The sequence below is a fragment of the Microcaecilia unicolor genome, chromosome 4, assembly GCF_901765095.1.
Source record: "Microcaecilia unicolor chromosome 4, aMicUni1.1, whole genome shotgun sequence".
NCBI lineage: Eukaryota > Metazoa > Chordata > Amphibia > Gymnophiona > Siphonopidae > Microcaecilia > Microcaecilia unicolor.
The window spans coordinates 54,137,813-54,159,678 of record NC_044034.1 but is presented as its reverse complement, the minus strand read 5'-3'; the positions used below and the strand labels follow the sequence as shown (position 1 = coordinate 54,159,678).

Below are 21,866 nucleotides of genomic sequence, written 5' to 3'. Positions count from 1 at the left end.
TTCCCCCCACCAACAAAAGTATATCCAAACCCAGAGGGCTGACCTTCAAAGGTGGGCCCCCCATCCCCCTCCAAGACAAAAAACGCTTTTATATGGAAATATGAACCCTAGCAATAGTACCACAAGACTACCGCTAGGGGTTGCTGGTGCTATTTTGGATTCCAGCACCAGCGAGGGCAGAAGCACCTGGGGATTGCTCCTATGCACATCTAGATCCCAGGAATTTTTTTTTTTTTAAGGGAACAGTAGGGAAAAGCTTCAGGAGGATGGAGGGGGGGATAATTGATTTCACAGGGTGAAACTTCTTGGTGGGTGGGCCACCTTGGGGGGAGCATTTTGGTGTGTGTACCTGCAATAGGGTCTTCATTGTTTGGCGTGGAGGGGGGAGACTATGATCTAGCAGGTGCTGGCCCCTTTAAGTGATGGGCCACCATGCCACAGCCATATGCTTCTGGGCCAATGTTCCAGGTGGTGAAAAAGCCTCATCCTTTAGTTGGGATTATTTTACAGGCACCCAGTGCCCATCATAAACTGTTGTGTGGTATTTACATAGTAATAAGCTGCTTTACATACATTTGCATATTTCACATCTCATTACTATGTAGCCTGCAGTGACTTAGTTATTACTGCATTATGGCACCACACCCAGTGATAGTGCCCTTTAAGTCTTATTAAGGGACACATAACACAGGTTAGTTCTCTAACACAGCTTAATAATTTTCCCCAAAATGTCTAGTCCTTTATAAAATGTTGGCTTTACATGTGCATCTAGGTAGGAATTGGGATATTCCTCACTGAATGTATAACCTATGTAATATAGACCTACATACATTTCTCAGAGTCCCTGCGTTCCTCGGCCTGCTCTCAGTGCCCCGGTTGAATCCCTGGGTCACGTGACCTGCACATAAAAGCAATATGTTGCCAGCATATCACTGTTCACCCGACTCTGAGGTGCTTTGCTTGTTAGTTGCCCGATTGTACCTTTGTCTCCCATCACAAGTCTCTCAGTGTCCCTTAATTACGCAGTCTGCTCTTTCAGTACACCGGTCAGATCCCTGGGTTACATGGCCTGGGCATGTAAGAATCCCAGAAGTCCTCACATAAAAGCAATCTGTCAGGGGTATATTGTGCCAAAGGAGCGCACCCAAGGAGCAGTTAGTGCCAATATGTGTTCAGGTGCGCTAGGTCAGGCTCTCCAACCATAACACATCCAAGCTCAGCCTAGTCGTTTGATAAGCTGTGGTATGTATTGAATCTCTTGAAGATGCATATAAAGCAAGCTGTGGTATGTATTGAATCTCCTGAAGATGCATATAAAGCAAGCTGTGGTATGTATTGAATCTCCTGAAGATGCATATAAAGCAAGCTGTGGTATGTATTGAATCTCCTGAAGACGCATATAAAGCAAGCTGTGGTATGCACTGAATCTCCTGAAGACGCATATAAAGCGAAACACGGTTCCATGTCGAGATTCGGAAGAGACTGTAATTTCAAGAGACTTGGAAACAGTTGTTCTATAATCTGTCACCTATTACTTATCACATATTTTGGAAGCTGGGATCACGATTGGCAAGGGGCATTTTCATCTCCCAACTGCACAGGCATTTACATCTTTGTCAGATAAGTGAATTTTAATCTGTATTTTTTTTTACAGTAGTTTGAAAGGTGCTATGATTATATTGGATTAACTAGCTCATTCCCGGATAAGATACACAGCTATCAGCATCATACATATAGCGAATGCTACATACCTGTAGAAGGTATTCTCCGAGGACAGCAGGCTGATTGTTCTCACTGATGGGTTGACGTCCTCGGCAGCCCCCTCCATCGGAAAGTTTACTAGCAAAGGCCTTTGCTAGTCCTCGCGCGCCCATGCGCACCGCGCATGCGCGGCCGTCTTCCCGCCCGAAACCGGCTCGAGCCGGCCAGTCCAGTATGTAGCAAGACAATACACTTCAAGGGAAGACTCAACTCCAAAGGGGAGGCGGGCGGGTTTGTGAGAACAATCAGCCTGCTGTTCTCGGAGAATACCTTCTACAGGTATGTAGCATTCGCTTTCTCCGAGGACAAGCAGGCTGCTTGTTCTCACTGATGGGGTATCCCTAGCACCCAGGCTCACGCAAAACAACAACCATGGTCAATTGGGCCTCGCAACGGCGAGGACATAACTGAGATTGACCTAAAAAATTTACCAACTAACTGAGAGTGCAGCCTGGAACAGAACAAACAGGGCCCTCGGGGGGTGGAGTTGGATCCTAAAGCCCAAACAGGTTCTGAAGAACTGACTGCCCGAACCGACTGTCGCGTCGGGTATCCTGCTGCAGGCAGTAATGAGATGTGAATGTGTGGACAGATGACCACGTCGCAGCTTTGCAAATTTCTTCAATGGAGGCTGACTTCAAGTGGGCTACCGACGCAGCCATGGCTCTAACATTATGAGCCGTGACATGCCCCTCAAGAGCCAGCCCCGCCTGGGCGTAAGTGAAGGAAATGCAATCTGCTAGCCAATTGGATATGGTGCGTTTCCCTACAGCCACTCCCCTCCTATTGGGGTCAAAAGAAACAAACAATTGGGCGGACTGTCTGGTGGGCTGTGTCCGCTCCAGGTAGAAGGCCAATGCTCTCTTGCAGTCCAATGTGTGCAGCTGACGTTCAGCAGGGCAGGAATGAGGACGGGGAAAAAATGTTGGCAAGACAATTGACTGGTTCAGATGGAACTCCGACACAACCTTCGGCAGGAACTTAGGGTGAGTGCGGAGGACTACTCTGTTATGATGAAATTTGGTGTACGGGCCTGGGCTACCAGGGCCTGAAGCTCACTGACTCTACGAGCTGAAGTAACTGCCACCAAGAAAATGACCTTCCAGGTCAAGTACTTCAGATGGCAGGAATTCAGTGGCTCAAAAGGAGGTTTCATCAGCTGGGTGAGAACGACATTGAGATCCCATGACACTGTAGGAGGCTTGACAGGGGGCTTTGACAAAAGCAAACCTCTCATGAAGCGAACAACTAAAGGCTGTCCTGAGATCGGCTTACCTTCCACACGGTAATGGTATGCACTGATTGCACTAAGGTGAACCCTTACAGAGTTGGTCTTGAGACCAGACTCAGACAAGTGCAGAAGGTATTCAAGCAGGGTCTGTGTAGGACAAGAGCGAGGATCTAGGGCCTTGCTGTCACACCAGACGGCAAACCTCCTCCAATGGAAGAAGTAACTTCTCTTAGTGGAGTCTTTCCTGGAAGCAAGCAAGATGCGGGAGACACCCTCTGACAGACCCAAAGAGGCAAAGTCTACGCCCTCAACATCCAGGCCGTGAGAGCCAGAGACTGGAGGTTGGGATGCAGAAGCGCCCCCTCGTCCTGTGTGATGAGGGTCGGAAAACACTCCAATCTCCACGGTTCTTCGGAGGATAACTCCAGAAGAAGGGGGAACCAGATCTGACGCGGCCAAAAAGGAGCAATCAGAATCATGGTGCCTCGGTCTTGCTTGAGTTTCAACAAAGTCCTCCCCACCAGAGGGATGGGAGGATAAGCATACAGCAGGCCCTCCCCCCAATCCAGGAGGAAGGCATCCGATGCTAGTCTGCCGGGGGCCTGAAGCCTGGAACAGAACTGAGGGACTTTGTGGTTCACTCGAGATGCGAAGAGATCCACCAAGGGGGTGCCCCACGCTTGGAAGATCTGGCGCACCACTCTGGAGTTGAGCGACCACTCGTGAGGTTGCATAATCCGGCTCAGTCTGTCGGCCAGACTGTTGTTTACGCCTGCCAGATATGTGGCTTGGAGCACCATGCCGAGACGGCGGGCCCAGAGCCACATGCTGACGGCTTCCTGACACAGGGGGCAAGATCCGGTGCCCCCCTGCTTGTTGACATAGTACATGGCAACCTGGTTGTCTGTCTGAATTTGGATAATTTGGTGGGACAGCCGATCTCTGAAAGCCTTCAGAGCGTTCCAGATCGCTCGCAACTCCAGAAGATTGATCTGTAGATCGCGTTCTTGGAGGGACCAACTTCCTTGGGTGTGAAGCCCATCGACATGAGCTCCCCATCCCAGGAGAGACGCATCCGTGGTCAGCACTTTTTGTGGCTGAGGAATTTGGAAGGGACGTCCCAGAGTCAAATTGGAGCAAATCGTCCACCAATACAGGGATTTGAGAAAACTCGTGGACAGGTGGATCACGTCCTCTAGACCCCCAGCGGCCTGATACCACTGGGAGGCTAGGGTCCATTGAGCAGATCTCATGTGGAGGCGGGCCATGGGAGTCACATGAACTGTGGAGGCCATGTGGCCCAGCAATCTCAACATCTGCCGAGCTGTGATCTGCTGGGACGCACGCACCCGGGAGACGAGGGACAACAAGTTGTTGGCTCTCACCTCTGGAAGATAGGCGCGAGCTGTCCGAGAATCCAGCAGGGCTCCTATGAATTCGAGTTTCTGCACTGGGAGAAGATGGGACTTTGGGTAATTTATCACAAACCCCAGTAGCTCCAGGAGGCGAATAGTCATCTGCATGGACTGCAGGGCTCCTGCCTCGGATGTGTTCTTCACCAGCCAATCGTCGAGATATGGGAACACGTGCAACCCCAGCCTGCGAAGTGCCGCTGCTACCACAGCTAGGCACTTTGTGAACACCCTGGGCGCAGAGGCGAGCCCAAAGGGTAGCACACAGTACTGGAAGTGGCGTGTGCCCAACTGAAATCGCAGATACTGTCTGTGAGCTGGCAGTATCGGGATGTGTGTGTAGGCATCCTTCAAGTCCAGAGAGCATAGCCAATCGTTTTGCTGAATCATGGGGAGAAGGGTGCCCAGGGAAAGCATCCTGAACTTTTCTTTTACGAGATATTTGTTCAGGGCCCTTAGGTCTAGGATGGGACGCATCCCCCCTGTTTTCTTTTCCACAAGGAAGTACCTGGAATAGAATCCCAGCCCTTCTTGCCCGGATGGCACGGGCTCGACCGCATTGGCGCTGAGAAGGGCGGAGAGTTCCTCTGCAAGTACCTGCTTGTGCTGGAAGCTGTAAGACTGAGCTCCCGGTGGACAATTTGGAGGTTTTGAGGCCAAATTGAGGGTGTATCCCTGCCGGACTATTTGGAGAACCCACTGATCGGAGGTTATGAGAGGCCACCTTTGGTGAAAAGCTTTCAACCTCCCCCCGACCGGCAGGTCGCCCGGCACTGACACTTGGATGTCGGCTATGCTCTGCTGGAGCCAGTCAAAAGCTCGCCCCTTGCTTTTGCTGGGGAGCCGCGGGGCCTTGCTGAGGCGCACGCTGCTGACGAGAGCGAGCGCGCTGGGGCTTAGCCTGGGCCGCAGGCTGTCGGGAAGGAGGATTGTACCTACGCTTACCAGAAGCATAGGGACCAGTCTTCCTTCCCCCGAAAAATCGTCTACCTGTAGAGGTAGAGGCTGAAGGCTGCCGGCGGGAGAACTTGTCGAATGCGGTGTCCCGCTGGTGGAGAGCCTCTACCACCTGCTCGACTTTTCTCCAAAAATGTTGTCCGCACGGCAAGGCGAGTCCGCAATCCGCTGCTGGAGTCTATTCTCCAGGTCGGCGGCACGCAGCCATGAGAGTCTGCGCATCACCACACCTTGAGCAGCGGCCCTGGACGCAACATCAAAAGTGTCATAAACTCCTCTGGCCAGGAATTTTCTGCACGCCTTCAGCTGCCTGACCACCTCCTGAAAAGGCTTGGCTTGCTCAGGGGGAAGAGCATCAACCAAGCCCGCCAACTGCCGCACATTGTTCCGCATGTGTATGCTCGTGTAGAGCTGGTAAGACTGGATCTTGGCCACGAGCATAGAAGAATGGTAGGCCTTCCTCCCAAAGGAGTCTAAGGTTCTAGGGTCTTTGCCCGGGGGCGCCGAAGCATGCTCCCTAGAACTCTTAGCCTTCTTTAGGGCCAGATCCACAACTCCAGAGTCATGAGGCAACTGAGTGCGCATCAGCTCTGGGTCCCCATGGATCCGGTACTGGGACTCAATCTTCTTGGGAATGTGGGATTACTTAGTGGCTTGGTCCAGTTCGCAAGCAATGTCTTTTTTAGGACATGGTGCAAGGGAACAGTGGACGCTTCCTTAGGTGGAGAAGGATAGTCCAGGAGCTCAAACATTTCAGCCCTGGGCTCGTCCTCCACAACCACCGGGAAGGGGATGGCCGTAGACATCTCCCGGACAAAGGAAGCAAAAGACAGACTCTCGGGAGGAGAAAGCTGTCTCTCAGGAGAGGGAGTGGGATCAGAAGGAAGACCCTCAGACTCCTCGTCAGAGAAATATCTGGGGTCCTCCTCTTCCTCTCACGAGGCCTCACCCTCGGTGTCAGACACAAGTTCACGAACCTGCGTCTGCAACCTCGCCCTACTCGACTCGGTGGAACCCCGTCCACGGTGGGGGCGTCGAGAGGTAGACTCCCTCGCCCGCATCGGCGAAGCTCCCTCCTTCCTGGGAGGTGGCCGCTGTCGGTACCGCGTCGGGGACCTCAACCTGGGCGATGGGCCAGCCGGCGCCACGCTCGACGGTACCGGAGGCGCAAGCACCGCCGGTACCGGAGGGGTAGGGCGCAACAGCTCTCCCAGAATCTCTGGGAGAACGGCCCGGAGGCTCTCGTTTAGAGCGGCTGCAGAGAAAGGCTGAGAGGTCGATGCAGGCGTCGACGTCAGAACCTGTTCCGGGCGAGGAGGCTGTTCCGGGCTGTCCAGAGTGGAGCGCATCGACACCTCCTGAACAGAGGGTGAGCGGTCCTCTCGGTGCCGATGCCTGCTGGGTGCCGAATCCCTCGGCGACCCAGAGCTCTCGGTGCCGACATGGGGAGGAGACCGGTGTCTATGCTTCTTCGACTTCTTCCGAAGCATGTCACCGGAGCTCCCCGGCACCGACGAGGAGGACGTAGAATCCATCCGTCGCTTCCTCGGGGCCGAGACCGAAGAGGGTCGATCCTAGGGGGGCTGTACCGCAGGAGCCCTCAGGGTAGGAGGAGACCCACCCGAAGGCTCACCGCCACCAGCAGGGGAATGGACAGCCCTCACCTGCACTCCTGACGATGCACCTCCGTCCGACGACATCAGCAGACGAAGTCTCGGTACCACCGACGTCGATGCAGTCGCCCGATGCCTCGGCGCCGATGCAGAGGTCCGATGCCTCGATGCAGTCGATGGAGCGGCAGCCAAGGAAGATGGTCCGGACGCTGACGACGTCGATGCACTCGATGCCTCCGGTGCCGATGCCGACGAAGAGCCCGAGAACAAAACGTTCCACTGGGCTAATCTCGCTACCTGAGTCCGCCTTTGTAACAGGGAACACAGACTGCAGTTCTGAGGGCAGTGCTGGGCCCCTAGACACTGAAGACACGCAGAGTGCCTATCAGTGAGCGAGATTACCCGGGCGCACTGGGTGCACTTCTTGAAGCCGCTGGAAGGCTTCGATGTCATGGGCGGAAAAATCACGCCGGCGAAATCAAAAGCCGAAATGGCGAAAATTGAAGCACCAAAATTGAGGGAGAAAAATCTCGACCGAGGCCAAAAGAGGCCTACCCCGACAACGAAAGAAAACTTACGGGGCAAAAACTGAGAAATACGGGAAGGGCAGAAAACCCGAAAGGGTCTTCCGGAACACTACCGGAGCGCTTCCCGAACTTTTTCAAGGAAAAAACAGCAAAAAACACGTCGAAAAGGACGCGCGAGGTCGACTCTCTGGGGCACGAACGGCGTAACACGACCGTACCGAGCGCGGACGAAAGAAGACTGGCCGGCTCAAGCCGGTTTCGGGCGGGAAGACGGCCGCGCATGCGCGGTGCGCATGGGCGCGCGAGGACTAGCAAAGGCCTTTGCTAGTAAACTTTCCGATGGAGGGGGCTGCCGAGGACGTCAACCCATCAGTGAGAACAAGCAGCCTGCTTGTCCTCGGAGAAATATACAGTATATATATATATATATATATATATATATTATATCTAGTGTGACGTTGTATACATTTTCTATCTAACCTCTTAATTTTTAAAAGATTTTGCCAAGCAGTAGAGACTAGTCGTTGTGGGTATCCCTATTTTGTTTTGATATTTAAATGTGAACACGCTGTACAAGCATCCTAAAATTATCTTCATTGGCTCATGAACAGCCGGTAAGCTAGGTTGGAAGAAAGCATAGTGAGGTAAAAAAAAACATTTTCTCCTAATTTAGTACAACATCCAATAATTGCTTGGCCTTTATTAGTGTTCTCGAACCTAGATAGTGGCACTCTATAATCCAGATATTTTTTGTCTGCCAAGACTAGCATTTATAAAAAAACGCCAACTTACAGCTTAATATTGACCCGATAGCTTCTAATAATCATATCAAAGGAGATGGAGTGATTTGAGATTGAAGACAATAATCTCAGGCTATATAGATCAAAAGGGTATTTCTGTTCAACATCCGTTTATCTTGACTGGTAATGTTTCATTGAAAAATTGAACTGAGAACAGAACTAAGTCCCTTGTAAAACTGAGAACCAAGCGAGAATCAATGTGGGCTACCATTAGATGTGTTACTTTACTGTTAACCCCAGTTATTAGTAAACTACTTCTCACTGTATAAAATGGTACCTATGCTAACAGCACTTTTTACTAATTAGTGGTAAAATTACACATCTTAACAGCAGCCCATGTTAATAATATCCCTAAGCTCATTACCCACATCAATTTTAAGTCCTCAACTAAATACAAGACTTGCCAAACAACCGAATAAGTGCAAAACTTATTTTATTTATTTTCATTTATTGTACTTGATTACTCACTTCTTCAATATCATTGAGGAGAGGTACAGTTAAAAATAACTTGTGTTTAATGTTAGCATAGGTCATACAAGATGTTACAGGAACCCATGCACACTGTCATGGTTCAGTTACTTTTGATAAGGCCCAGTAACTACCCTATACACAGTAGCCTGCAGCAAAATCAATGTGATTCACACCAACGTTAACACATTTTAGTGCACAATCCTGTTATCAGCTGGCCTACATGTTTCTGAATACAACAAAAACAAAGTTCTTAACAAGGCTCTACATATTTACCTTTCTGATAACATCTTTTAATTCACTAGAATTTAGTTTGCCAAGTGGTCGCCCATGAGGAGGTAATGACTGTCCTGGAGCTGTTAGTATACCTATGTCATGTAGAGCTCCCCAAGTAACATAGAAGCAATCTGTGAAAACATTGCAAAAATAATTTTATGATCAATGAGAAATTCCTTTTGTTTAAGCACTAACACATAAAAAATAAAAATTGCTGTCGAGAGACAATTTTTTTTTAGAGTCCAAACAAAAAGAAGGGAAAACCATATAATCCCATGCAGTCAGAAGAAGCATACAGGGAAGGTGGGAATGACCAAGATGAAAAAAAAAAAAAAGAAGTCCTTTATTAAACACAACATATACAAGCCCTATATGGAGCACACACTAACGCTTGTAGATGTTGACAAATACTGTAAAGACATTTGTTTGGAGATGATGGTCCGTTATTTTGGCTAAAACGCCTTCATCAGGAGTTCGATTTCTCAACTTGTGTAAATACACAACTGTCAAAACACCACACTATATACCTTTAAAATAGCAGGCTGTCTGTGCTGGGCAGCGTGTGCAGCAGCTGGGAGAAAAGCACAGAATGGCTGCTTTACTGTGGAGTGAAAGTGAACTCCACAGTAAAGCAGCCAATCTCATAAGAGAGAATCAACATCATCGAGACTGCTGTGAAATAAGCTGACCTGCTGTCCCAATGTTGATTCTCTCTGCTGAGGCAGTTTTTCAATATTGCATTTAAGAATCCAATGACCCCTGAAAAAGGTAAAGTCGAAACTTGGGCAAGTTAGGTCCTTTTACAATAAAGCGAAGATACATACCTGTAGCAGGTATTCTCCAAGGACAGCAGGCTGATGGTTCTCACATGTGGGTCAGCGTCCACGGCGGCCCAGGAATGGCAAATTTTTCCGAGCAAAAATAAAAAGGTTTTGCCAGAGCCCTCTGGCGCACAAAGCGCGTGCACCGCACATGCGCAGATGACTTCCCGCCCATCGTGTGAGTGTTCCCGCTCAGTTTAATCAAAAAGCAAATAAACAAACTCCTCCTCCAAAGGAGAGGTGGGCGGGTTTGTGAGAATAATCAGCCTGCTGTCCTCGGCGAATACCTCCTACAGGTATGTATCTTCGCTTTCTCCGAGGACAAGCAAGCTGCTTGTTCTCACATGTGGGGTATCCCTAGCAACCAGGCTCACTCAAAACAATGAACATTGGTCAATTGGGCCTCGCAACGGTGAGAACATAACATGGAATGACCTGAAACCATAAACAACTAACTGAGAGTGCAGCCTGGAACAGAACAAAAATGGGTCTAGGGGGGTGGAGTTGGATTCTAAACCCCGAACAGATTCTGCAGCACCGACTGCCCAAACTGACTGTTGAGTCGGGTATCCTGCTGGAGGCAGTAGTGAGATGTGAATGTGTGGACTGATGACCACGTTGCAGCCTTGCAAATCTCCTCAATGGATGCTGACTTTAAGTGTGCCACTGACGCAGAAAAGGCTCTAACATTGTGAGCCGTGACATGACCCTCCAGAGTCAGTCCAGCTTGGGCGTAAGTGAAAGATATGCAATCTGCTAGCCAATTGGAGATTGTGTGTTTTCCTATGGCGACTCCCCTCCTGTTGGGATCCAAAGAAACAAACAACTGGGCGGACTATCTTGTCATGATGGTGACTGTTTCCTTGTCTGTGCTCACCTCGCTCTCTGGTGGCCAGAACCGGTGGCTGCTATGGACTGTCACCCGTTCCAGATTTTAGCCCAGTCTGGTCTGGATCTTCCGGGCTGCCAGACTTGCTTTTCTTGTTTGTGCCTGAACAGCACCCTAGCTGCCTTGTGATTCCAGCAGCTGAGCTTCAGCAGCTGATGGGCTTTATTAATCACCTGGAAACTTTTGTGTTTGCCTTTGCATCGTCTAAGGTCCCTGGTTTGTTGGTGCTTTGTTGCACTTCTGCCTAGTCTGGTTTCTTGTATAGTTCCTTGTCTGTTTCTAGTTACTCTTTGTGTAGTTTAGCTTAGGTTTATTGCTTATTTCTTAGTCTTGTTTCTGGTTTGTATTCTTGGTCTAGTTTCTGTTCGTCTGTGTCTCTTGCTTAGTGGCTGCTCTGCAGCTTTCAGTACTGTGTCTTTTCTGTCAGTGTGTGTACCCTGTTTCAGAGGCTGCTTGCCAGCTTTCAGTTCCTGTCCCTTAGCTTGTCCATTTCCTGCTTTGTGTAGAATTGTCTGTCTGTGAGTCCTAGCCCCGTTTCCTGCCTTGCTGGCCATGTTTATTCCTTTCCCCTCTGACCCTCAATCCCTGTTCAGCCTAGTTGATATTCAGTTCCTGCCCTGACCGGTAAGTCCTGCCGGCCGCCTGCACCCAGGAGCTCAACTCCTGAGGAATGGCGGTCAAGTGCAGGTGAAGTCTAGCTGTTTCTGTCAGAGTTCTGCCTTGTTTCTGGTGTGGGGTGGTTTCACCTGCCACTGACGCTCCTCGACAGTGGCCCAAGGGCTCACAAACCTAGTTTCTGCCTTGAAAACGTGACATATCTAAAGGGCTTTGTCCACTCCACGTAAAAGGCCAATGCTCTCTTGCAATCCAAGGTGTGCAAACTGCTTTCGCCAGGGCGGGTATGAGGACGAGGAAAGAATGTTGGCAAGACAATTGACTGGTTCAGATGGAAGTCCGACACCACCCTTGGCAGGAACTTAGGGTGCGTGCGGAGGACAACTCTGCTGTGATGGAACTTGATATAAGGTGCATGAACTACCAAGGCCTGAAGCTCACTTACTCTACGAGATGAAGTAACAGCCACCAAGAAAACGACCTTCCAGATCAAGTACTTCAGATGGCAGGAATTTAGTGGGTCAAAAGGAGCTTTCATCAGCTGGGTGAGAACGAGGTTGAGATTCCATGACACTGGAGGAGGTTTGACAGGGGATTTTGACAAAAGCAAACCTCTCATGAAGCGAACAACTAAAGATTGTCCAGAGATAGGCTTACCTTCCACACGGCGATGATAAACACTAATCGCACTAAGATGAACTTTTACGGAGTTGGTCTTGAGACCAGACTGACAAATGTAAAAGGTATTCAAGCAGGGTCTTTGTAGGACAAGAAAGAGGATCTAGGGCCTTACTGTCACAACAAACGGCAAAACTCGTCCATTTGAAAGAGTAACACCTCTTTGTGGAATCTTTCCTGGAAGCAAGCAAGACTCGGGACACACCCTCTGAAATACCCAAGCAGGTGAATTCTAAGCTCTCAATATCCAGGCCATGAGAGCCAGAGACTGGAGGTTGGGATGTAGAAGCGACCCCTCGTTCTGAGTGATGAGGGTTGGAAAACAGTCCAATCTCCACTGTTCTTCGGAAGACAACTCCAGAAGAAGAGGGAACCAGATCTGACGTGGCCAGAAGGGTGCAATCAGGATCATGGTTCCGCAGTCTTGCTTGAGTTTCAGCAAAGTCTTCCCTACTAGAGGTATGGGAGGATACGCATACAAAAGGCCTGTTCCCCAACTGCAGGAGAAAGGCATCTGACACTAGTCTTGCGTGGGTCTGAAGCCTGGAACAGAACTGAGGGACTTTGTGATTGATCTGAGTGGCAAAAAGATCTACGAGGAGGTGCCCCACGCTCGGAAGATCTTGCGAAGTACGTCCATGTTCAGTGACCACTCGTGAGGTTGCATTATCCTGCTCAACCTGTCGGCCAGACTGTTTACGCCTGCCTGGATGGCTTCCTGACACAGAGGGTGAGATCTGGTACCCCCCTGCTTATTGGTGTAGTACATGGCAACCTGATCGTCTGTCTGAATTAAGATTACTTGGTTGGACAGCCAATCTTTGAAAGCCTTTAGAGCGTTCCAGATCGATCTTAATTCCAGGAGATTGATCTGTAGACCTTTTTCCTGAAAAGACCAGGCTCCCTCAGTGTGGAGCCCATCTACATGAGCTCCCCACCCCTGGAGAGATGCATCCGTTGTCAGCACTTTCTCTGGCTGAGGAACTTGGAATGGTCGCCCCAGGGTCAAATTGGATTGAATCGTCCACCACTGAAGAGAATTCCAAAAGCTGGTGGACAGTTGGACTACATCCTCTAGATCCCCCGCAGCTTGAAACCACTGGGAAGCTAGGGTCCATTGAGACGATCTCATATGTAGACGTGCCATAAGTGTTACATGAACTGTGGAGGCCATGTGCCTCAGAAGTCTCAATATCTTCTGAGCCATAACCTGCTGAGACGCTTGAACCATGGACACCAGGGACAGAAGGTTGTCCACCCTTGCCTCGGGAAGAAAAGCTCGAGCTGTCTGAGTGTTCAACAGGGCTCCAATGAATTCCAATTTTTGGACTGGGGTGAGATGGGACTTGGGATAATTTATGATGAACCCCAGTAGCTCTAGCATCCGGATAGTCATTCACATGGACTCCAGAGCACCCTCCTTCGAGGTGCACTTCACCAGCCAATCGTCGAGATAAAGAAACACATGCACTCCCAGTCTGCGTAGCGACGCTGCGACTACAGCTAGACATTGGGTAAACACTCTGGGCGCAGACGCGAGGCGAAAAGGCAGTACATGGTACTGAAAGTGCTGTGTTCCCAGCCAAAATCAAAGATACTTCCTGTAAGCTGGAAGTATTGAGATGTGGGTGTAAGCATCCTTTAAGTCCAGAATCATGGGAAGAAGGGTGCCCAGGGAAACCATCCTGAACTTTTCTCGGACTAGAAATTTATTCAGGGCCCTTAGGTCTAGGATGGGACACATCCTCCCTGTTTTCTTTTGCACAAGGAAATACCTGGAATAGAATCCCAGCCCTTCTTCCTCTGGTGGAACGGGTTCGACCGCTTGGGCCTGTAGAAGGGCGGAGAGTTCCTCTGCAAGTACCTGTTTGTGCTGGGAACTGTAAGAATGAGCTCCCGGTGGACAATTTGGAGGTTTGGATTCCAGATTGAGGGTGCATCCTGACCGGACTATTTGAAGAACCCACCGGTCGGAGGTTACGAGAGGCCACCTTTGGTGAAAAAATATCAACCTCCCTCCGACCGGCAAGTCGTCCAGCACGGACACTTTTACTGAGGCTATGCTGAACTGGAGCCAGTCAAAAGCCCGTCCCTTGCTTTTGCTGGGGAGCCGCAGAGGCCTTAGGCGCACACTGTTGACGAGAACGAGCATGCTGGAATTGAGCCTGGACAGGTTGCCGAGAAACAGGAGTGTACCTACACCTAGCATAGGAATAGGGAGCATTCCTCTTCCCTCCAAAAAAACCTCCTAGTTGAGGAGGTAGTAGCAAAAGATGCCCGGCGGGAGAGAGAATTCATAGCATCACTGTGCTTTTTGAGCTGGTCAACCAGATCCTCTACTTTCTCACCAAAAAGGTTATCCCCCTGGCAAGGAACATCCACCATCCGCTGCTGAACCGAATGATCCAGGTCAGAGACACGCAGCCATGAGAGTCTGTGCATCATTATACCTTGGGCAGCGATCCTAGATGTTACATCAAAAGTGTCGAATGTAACCCTGGCCAGGAATTTTCGACACGCCTTCTGCCGCCTGACCACCTGGTGAAAAGGCTCGGCCTGCTCCGTAGGGAGTGCATCAACCAAGCTAGACATTTGCCTCACCGAGTTCCACAAGTGGATGCTCATGAAGAGCTGGTATGTTTGGATTTTGGCAGCGAGTATAGCAGCCTGATACGCCTTCCTTCCAAAAGAGTCCAAGGTCCTAGATTCTCTGCCTGGGGGCGCCAAGGCATAGTCCCTAGTACTCTTGGCTCTTTTGAGAGCGGAATCCACCACCATGGAATTGTGAGGTAGCTGAGACTTCATCAATCCAGGTTCCCCATGGATCAGATATTGGGATTCAGTTCTTTTCGGGATCACGGGGTTAGACAGAGGGAACGACCAGTTTCGCATAAGGACTTCCTTCAGTACATTATGCAAAGGAGCCGTTGCAGCCTCTCTAGGTGGAGAAGGATAATCCAGGACCTCGAGCATCTCAGCCCTGGGCTCATCCTCAACCTCCATAGGGAAGGGAATAGCTGCAGCCATTTCCTGGACAAAGGAGGTAACGGACAGACTCTCCGGTGGAGACAGTCTCCTTTCTGGTGGAGGGGAAGGTTCAGAAGGAATCCCATAGGACTCATCAGATGAAAAGTACCTGGGATCCTCCTCTTCCTCCCACGAACGCTCATCTTCAGTATCGGACAAGATATCTCTCAGAGCAGTCCGAAACTGAGCCTGCCTCGACGCCGAGGAACGACGTCCTCGATGGCGGTGCCGAGACGTCGACGCCTGCCTAGACTCTGGTGAAGCTTCCTCCACCGACGTCGAAGGGGTGTCGACCTGGGTGGCAGGCGACACCGAGGTCGGAGACCTCACCACAGGCAAAGGGCCATATACAGCTGCAGCAGACGGTACGGAAGGCGCACCCCCGACACCAAAGCAGACTGGCGCAGTAACCCTTCCAGAAGCTCTGGAAGCAGGGCACTGAAGCGCTTGTCTAGAGCGATGCATCGGCACCTCCTGAATAGAGGGAGAGCGATCCTCTTGGCGCAGACGCTTCTCGGGTGCCGAATCCCTCGACACCCTGGAGCTCCCGGCACCATGTGTCGAAGGAGAACGATGACAGTGCTTCTTCGCCTTTGCTCGTCATCGAGACTCCTCGGTACTGATGAGGAAGACATGGAATCCTCATGTCTCCTCAGGGCCGGGTCCGACATAACAGGAGGCTTCGAGACAGGTGGAGACACACTCGATGCCTCATTGCTCCAAGCACGAGTTGGTCGTTCCGCAGCCATTACCTTCGCTCCCGATGTCGATGCGTCCCTCGATGTTGATGTCGACGACGACGACCTCGGTACAGATGTCGATGTCAAAGGACCGGACTGAGCCCCAAAAAGCTTTTTTCTTTGGGCCTCTCGATACGCTTGGGTCCGTTTCTTCATGCGAAGACACAGACTGCAAGCGACTGGGCTATGGTCGGGTCCAAGGCACTGGATACACCAAGCGTGGGTATCGGTACCCAAGATGGTCTGGTTGCACTGAGTACAACGTTTGAAGCCGCTGGATGTCTTCGATGACATGGAAGAAAAAATGGCTTCGGAGAAATCAAAAGACATGATGGTGTCTTTGAAAGAAAGAAAGGCACAAAAGAAAAAAAGAGGGTAAGACCCGACTGAGCAGCCTAAAACATTGCTGCTTCGAAGAAGAAAGAAAACTTACAAAAGTGGCCTAAAACACTAAGAAAAAATAAAGGAAAAGTTTTTTGTTTTGTTTTTTTTTAAGAAATGACAAAATTGTCGAAAGCTCTTCCTGGGCCAAAAAAACCAAAGAGACAAATGAAGTACGCTGCCTCTCCGCCACGGACAAGAAAAAAATGAGCAGGAACGCTCATGCGACGGGCAGAAAGTCGTCCTCGCATGCGCAGTGCGCATGGTTCGCACCCCAGAAGGATCTGGCAAAACTTTTTTATTTTTGCTCAGAAAAATTTGCCGTTCTTGGGCCACCGTGAACGCCAACCCACATGTGAGAACAAGCAGCCTGCTTATCCTCGGAGAAAGATACTTTTAATGAACTCCTGTCCTTCCACGGACCACCCCTGCTATCTTTTTTGCTTCATTTGGTTCTGCAGAGGTTTACACCTTTTTTCTTCTCTGAAAAAAACTTTCAGTGCAATATGTGAAAATGTGCACCAGCTAAAATACTTATCAATTTTAATTTGACATTTTTCTAAACTTTTTAACTTTGACTTAACTTTCAAAACATTTTCCTTCAAAGAAAGGAAGCTTTTCATAAGAGTTACTAATGAGTAACAACATTTTAGAAGTTAAAAAAATCCTCTGAAGCTTCCTATTGGAGAAAAGTGGGCTTTCAATGGACTCAGATTCTGAAGACATTTGAAAATGAAGCCAAAGTTAAAATGTGTAGAGAAATTTCTAGTTAAAATTGATTAGTCAGTTTAAAAATTTCCTGGATGCAAGAAAGCCCCCTAGGCCCATAATGGCTTACAGTCCATCCTCTAGTTTGGTGAAGTAGAATCTCATATGTTGTAGTGATGGGCTTTCACTGTACTACTACTACTATAAATCACTTCTATAGTACTACCAGTCGTACGCAGCGCTTTACAATTGAACATGAAGAAGACAGTCCCTGCTCAAAAGAGCTTACAATCTAAATCAGGACAAACAGACTGGACCAAAAAGGATAAGGGATGGACAGACAGAAGGACACAAGGATAAAAGTTACAAGTCAGGAGTTGAAAGCAGCATCAAACAGGTAGGCCTTTAGCCCGGATTTGAAGGCAGCCAGGGATGGAGCTAGACGTAATAGCTAAGGAAGCCTATTCCAGGCATAAGGTGCGGCGAGATAGAAATTACCTTCATTTTTTTTTAATGTATTAGTTTAAATCTCCTGCTAACTAGTATTTTCTTTACTCCCCCCTTCCCACTCCTTTTTTCCTTAAGTTTTGTAGTATATTGTTCTTTGTTATTGTTAAGTTTTTCCTTTTAAAACTGAGGTTGTTATGACTTTGTAATGAAGAACTTTTTGCTGTTATTCAAGAGCTGTCATGATTGTATTTGAAGACGTATAAATATAGCCAGTATTTTAGTTGGTGTGCATTTTTATATATTGTACTGAAGGGTTTTTATTCATAGAGCAACGATTATATATAAAAGATGAACTAAAGCTACAGAAGTTCTGAGGTGTCTTTTTCCTTCCACTCTTTTATTTTGGCAGCAATTTTATGTGTTTGTGGATACACCAGCATTTCCCAAACTGTGCACCGCAGCACCCTGGTACGCCGCAGCAAACTCTCTGGGGTGCCATGGAAAATCCGGATTTCCATCCCACCCGAATTGCTACTGCAGACAGCAGCGACAGAAAAACAACAACAACAAAACAAGAACAGGCACAGGGCTGAGCAGCCTTCAAGCATATGCTGCCAGTTCTGCCAGTCCTCTGCCCTCGGAACTGGAAGTTGATGTCAGCAGGGGTAGAAGACCAGCAGAGCTGACAGTGCAAGCCTGAAGGATGCTGCGTTCCAGTACTTGGTTTTTTTTTTTGTCACGGCCACTGGGGACAGGGAGCAGACGGCCTTCAGGATTCATAGAGGCGACTGCCATAGAGGTTGGATGAAAATAGGAGACGGGATGAAGTAAAAAATTTGAAGTCAATAGGCCAGTCTCTGTTTTCCTTCCCTGTGTGACCGGGGGGGGGGGGGGGGGGTGGCGAACATCAGTGTGGCCAGGAAGTGAAATGCTTGGGCACAAAGGATGCTGTGAACTGAAAAAGTTTGGGACCCACTGGGATAGACTGAAATTGCTGTGCTCGAGCGATTACCTTTCAGATAAGCAGTATGCCAGTTCTGCTGTTTAATTTTGTTTCAAAATGTATTACCTGCCATATTATCCAAAACATCTGAGCCCCAGTCTCCTTGGAACACAGACATTAAGATATTATCAAATATACTGATTTCTTTCGTACTGACAAGCCTGTCACGGTACAAGCGACGTGCTTCATATGCCACAATTTCCAGTACAAAATCTTGCGAGTGGTGCGATGATCCTAAAAAGAATAATATACCATTAATACTATATTTACTTCAGGAAGCAGGTGGAAGTCTAGTTTTTCTCCCAAACCTTTGAAGGAAGAACCAACTAACTAGACAGTCACACACACAAGGACAGTTGTTAACGTTGTGCGTAGTACATGAAGACTGGATGATAGCCAATGCGACACCAATTTTTTAAAAGGGTTCCAGGGGTGATCTGGGAAATTACAGATCAGTAAGCCTGACATCAGTGCCGGGTTAAATAGTGGAAACTATTTTAAACAATAAAATTACAAAACACAAATATACATGGTTTAATGGGACAGAGTCAGCATGGTTTCAGGCAAGTGAAGTCTCCTCACCAATTCCCTTCACTTCTTCGAAGGCATGAATAAACATGTTGATAAAGAGTCATGGGATAGGAACAATGTTCTGCTGTGGAATAGGAATTGGTTATTTGTCAGAAAATAGAGGGTAGGGTTAAAAGGCCATTTCTCTCAATGGAAGAGGGGGAATACTGGAATGCCACAGGGATCTGTACTGGGACTGGTGCTATTTAACTTATAAATGATTTGGAAATTGGAACAAGATGACACAAAACTATTCAAGGTTGTTAAAACACATGCGGACTATGAAAAATTGCAGGAAGGCCTTAGGAAATTAGAAGGTTGGGCATCCAAATGACAGATGAAATTTAATGTAGACAAATGCAAATTGATGCACACATTGGAAGGAATAATCCAAATCATACTTACCTGAAGCTACGGTCCACCTTTGGAGTCAGCACCCATGAAAAAGATCTAGGTGTCATTGGAGACAATACACTGAAGTCTTCTGCCCAGTGTGCAGTGGTGGCAAAAAAAAAATCAATCAGGATGCTAGAAATCGTTAGGAAAATGATGGTAAATAAGACAGAGAATACTATAACGCCTCTATATTGCTCCATGTGCATCCTCACCTTGAGTATTGCGTTCAGTCCTGGTCACCGTATCTCAAAAAAGATATAGCGGAATTAGAAAAGGTTCAAAAAAGAGCAATCAAAATGATAAAGGGGATGAAACTCCTTTCACATGAGGAAAGGCTAAAGAGGTTAGGGCTCTTCAGGTTGGAAAAAAGAGACGGCTGAGGAGAGATATGATTGAGGTCTACAAAATCCTGAGTGGTGTAGAATGAGCAAAAGTGAATAGATTTTTTCTCTTTCAAAAAGTACAAAGACTAGGGGACACTCAATGAAGTTACATGGAAATACTTTTAAAACAATTAGAAGGAAATACTTTTTCTCTGGAACTCTTTGCCAGAGGATGTAGTAACCAGTGGTTAGTGTATCTGGATTTAAAAAAAAGGTTTGGCCAAGATCCTGGAGAAAAAGTCCACAGTCTGCTATTAAGACAGACATGGTGAATCCACTGCTTGCCCTGAGATTTGTAGCATGGAACATTGCTACTAATTGGGTTTCTGCCAGTTACTTCAGTCCTGGATTGGCCACTTTTGGAAAAAGGATACTGGGCAAGATGGACCATTTGTTTGACCCAGTATGGTTATTCTTATGTTCTAACATTGGCTACACCTAGTGCAACAAGATTTGCTTATGACACATACACCTTATTCCCTAGATTCTATATAAGTCACCCAAATTTGGGGGTGCAGGGCAGGTGCACACACAGAATAATTAATAAGCCATTAACAAATATTGGCATTAATTAGAACTAATTAGGACATACACACATATCTGCCTACACGCTAATTTACTACTACTTAACATTTCTAGAGCGCTACTAGGGTTACGCAGCGCTGTACAATTTAACAAAGAGAGACAGTCCCTGCTCAAAGAGCTTACAATCTAATAGACAAGTGAACGGTCGGTCCGATAGGGGTAGTCAAATTGGGGCAGTCTGGATTAAGCCCAAAGTGCCTTGTGCACAACCCAAAAGGAGATGCACATAAGTACATAAGTAATGCCACACTGGGAAAAGACCAAAGGTCCATCGAGCCCAGCATCCTGTCCACGACAGCAGCCAATCCAGGCCAAGGGCACCTGGCGAGCTTCCCAAACATACAAACATTCTATACATGTTATTCCTGGAATTGTGGCAGGTCAAGAGCATTCCAAAAATTTGTGTTCAGTGTTACAGAGTTCATGGGTTGCATGCCTAATTTGTGTGCCAGGATTTGCACCAGGTTTCAACAGGCTTAAGTCCTTGTGCCCAGGGTTGGGTGCAGGAATCGGCACTAAGTGCTAAAGGGCGCTTGGCACAGAGTGTCCTTTAAAGAATACAAGTTAATTGTGGATATTTCCAGTGAGTACATTTGGGTGCCATTCACGGAATCTGGTCCTTTATGACCCCATATGTAATTTTTCCTTAAGTCAATCAAGCTCATCTTCTACCTAAACTCTTGTTACTCGCTGTTATCTGTCTCCATGTTCTACCTCTGCTTACGCCATGTGCTGTCTACTATGACGTGCTATGTTGAGAATAGAAGTAGCATACTATATTATAGTGTATACTGTTTTTTTTAATGTTTTTTAACTGCTTGTGAGGGGGGATATAGAACACTGCCCTACACCCTTAAGGTAGTCCAAGTCACCTTAAAATCACTAGTTCTGCCCAGGGAGGAAGTGAGATGGGAGGGGCACAGCCAAAAGGACAAGGAAGTATAAATACTTGGTCTCCAAGGAAGGGGTTGGAGCGACAGAAGCCCTCATACCCATGAATGCACCGCGTACACTTAGCCCAGCCATGGGGTCCTTAGTTCCTCAGGTGTGAGGGAAGAAGTCATATAGCTAGGGACTGCCAGGAACTAGCTGAAGATGCCATGGATGTGAATTTGGTAGCTATACATGACTGCAATTTTGTTGAAGTTTTCCATCCAAGAAATTGCACGTTACAAGTTGAGCTGGAAACACATCCATACCAAGCACTGGAGGAATCCAGCAGAGATAATCAACCATCTGTAATTGAATTACAAGCAGACTGTGACCCTGGCTTGCGTACATGGTGACCAGAGGCAATATCCGATAGCTCAAGTATCCTTTAAAATACCTGAAGGGTAAGGGGACAGAAAGGGGAATAGGGGAGTGCAGGTGAGAGGGGGGGGGGGGGGGGAGTAGGGGGCTTTAAAGCCAATCTTGAAGACAAAGCATAACAAGTATTGTTGATAATAATAAGGGTTGAAAATTGCCTTTACAGTATGTTCAGACCAGTTTGGCGATGTATTTGATAAATCCTTCCCTACTCCAGTGTATAATAAAGGAAGGGCAGGGATAGGGAGGGTAAATTTGTTAAAAGGA

General features: G+C 48.1%; 1 protein-coding gene across 1 annotated transcript in view; it reads right to left on the bottom strand.

Annotated features, from left to right (window-relative positions):
- The window catches only part of DYNC2H1 (dynein cytoplasmic 2 heavy chain 1), a 1,078,189-nt gene that overhangs the window by 525,850 nt on the left and 530,473 nt on the right, over window positions 1–21,866 (bottom strand). Inside the window, 2 exon segments of the mRNA XM_030202388.1 lie at window positions 9,046–9,176; window positions 18,424–18,591. Coding sequence (XP_030058248.1) covers window positions 9,046–9,176; window positions 18,424–18,591 — 299 coding nt within the window.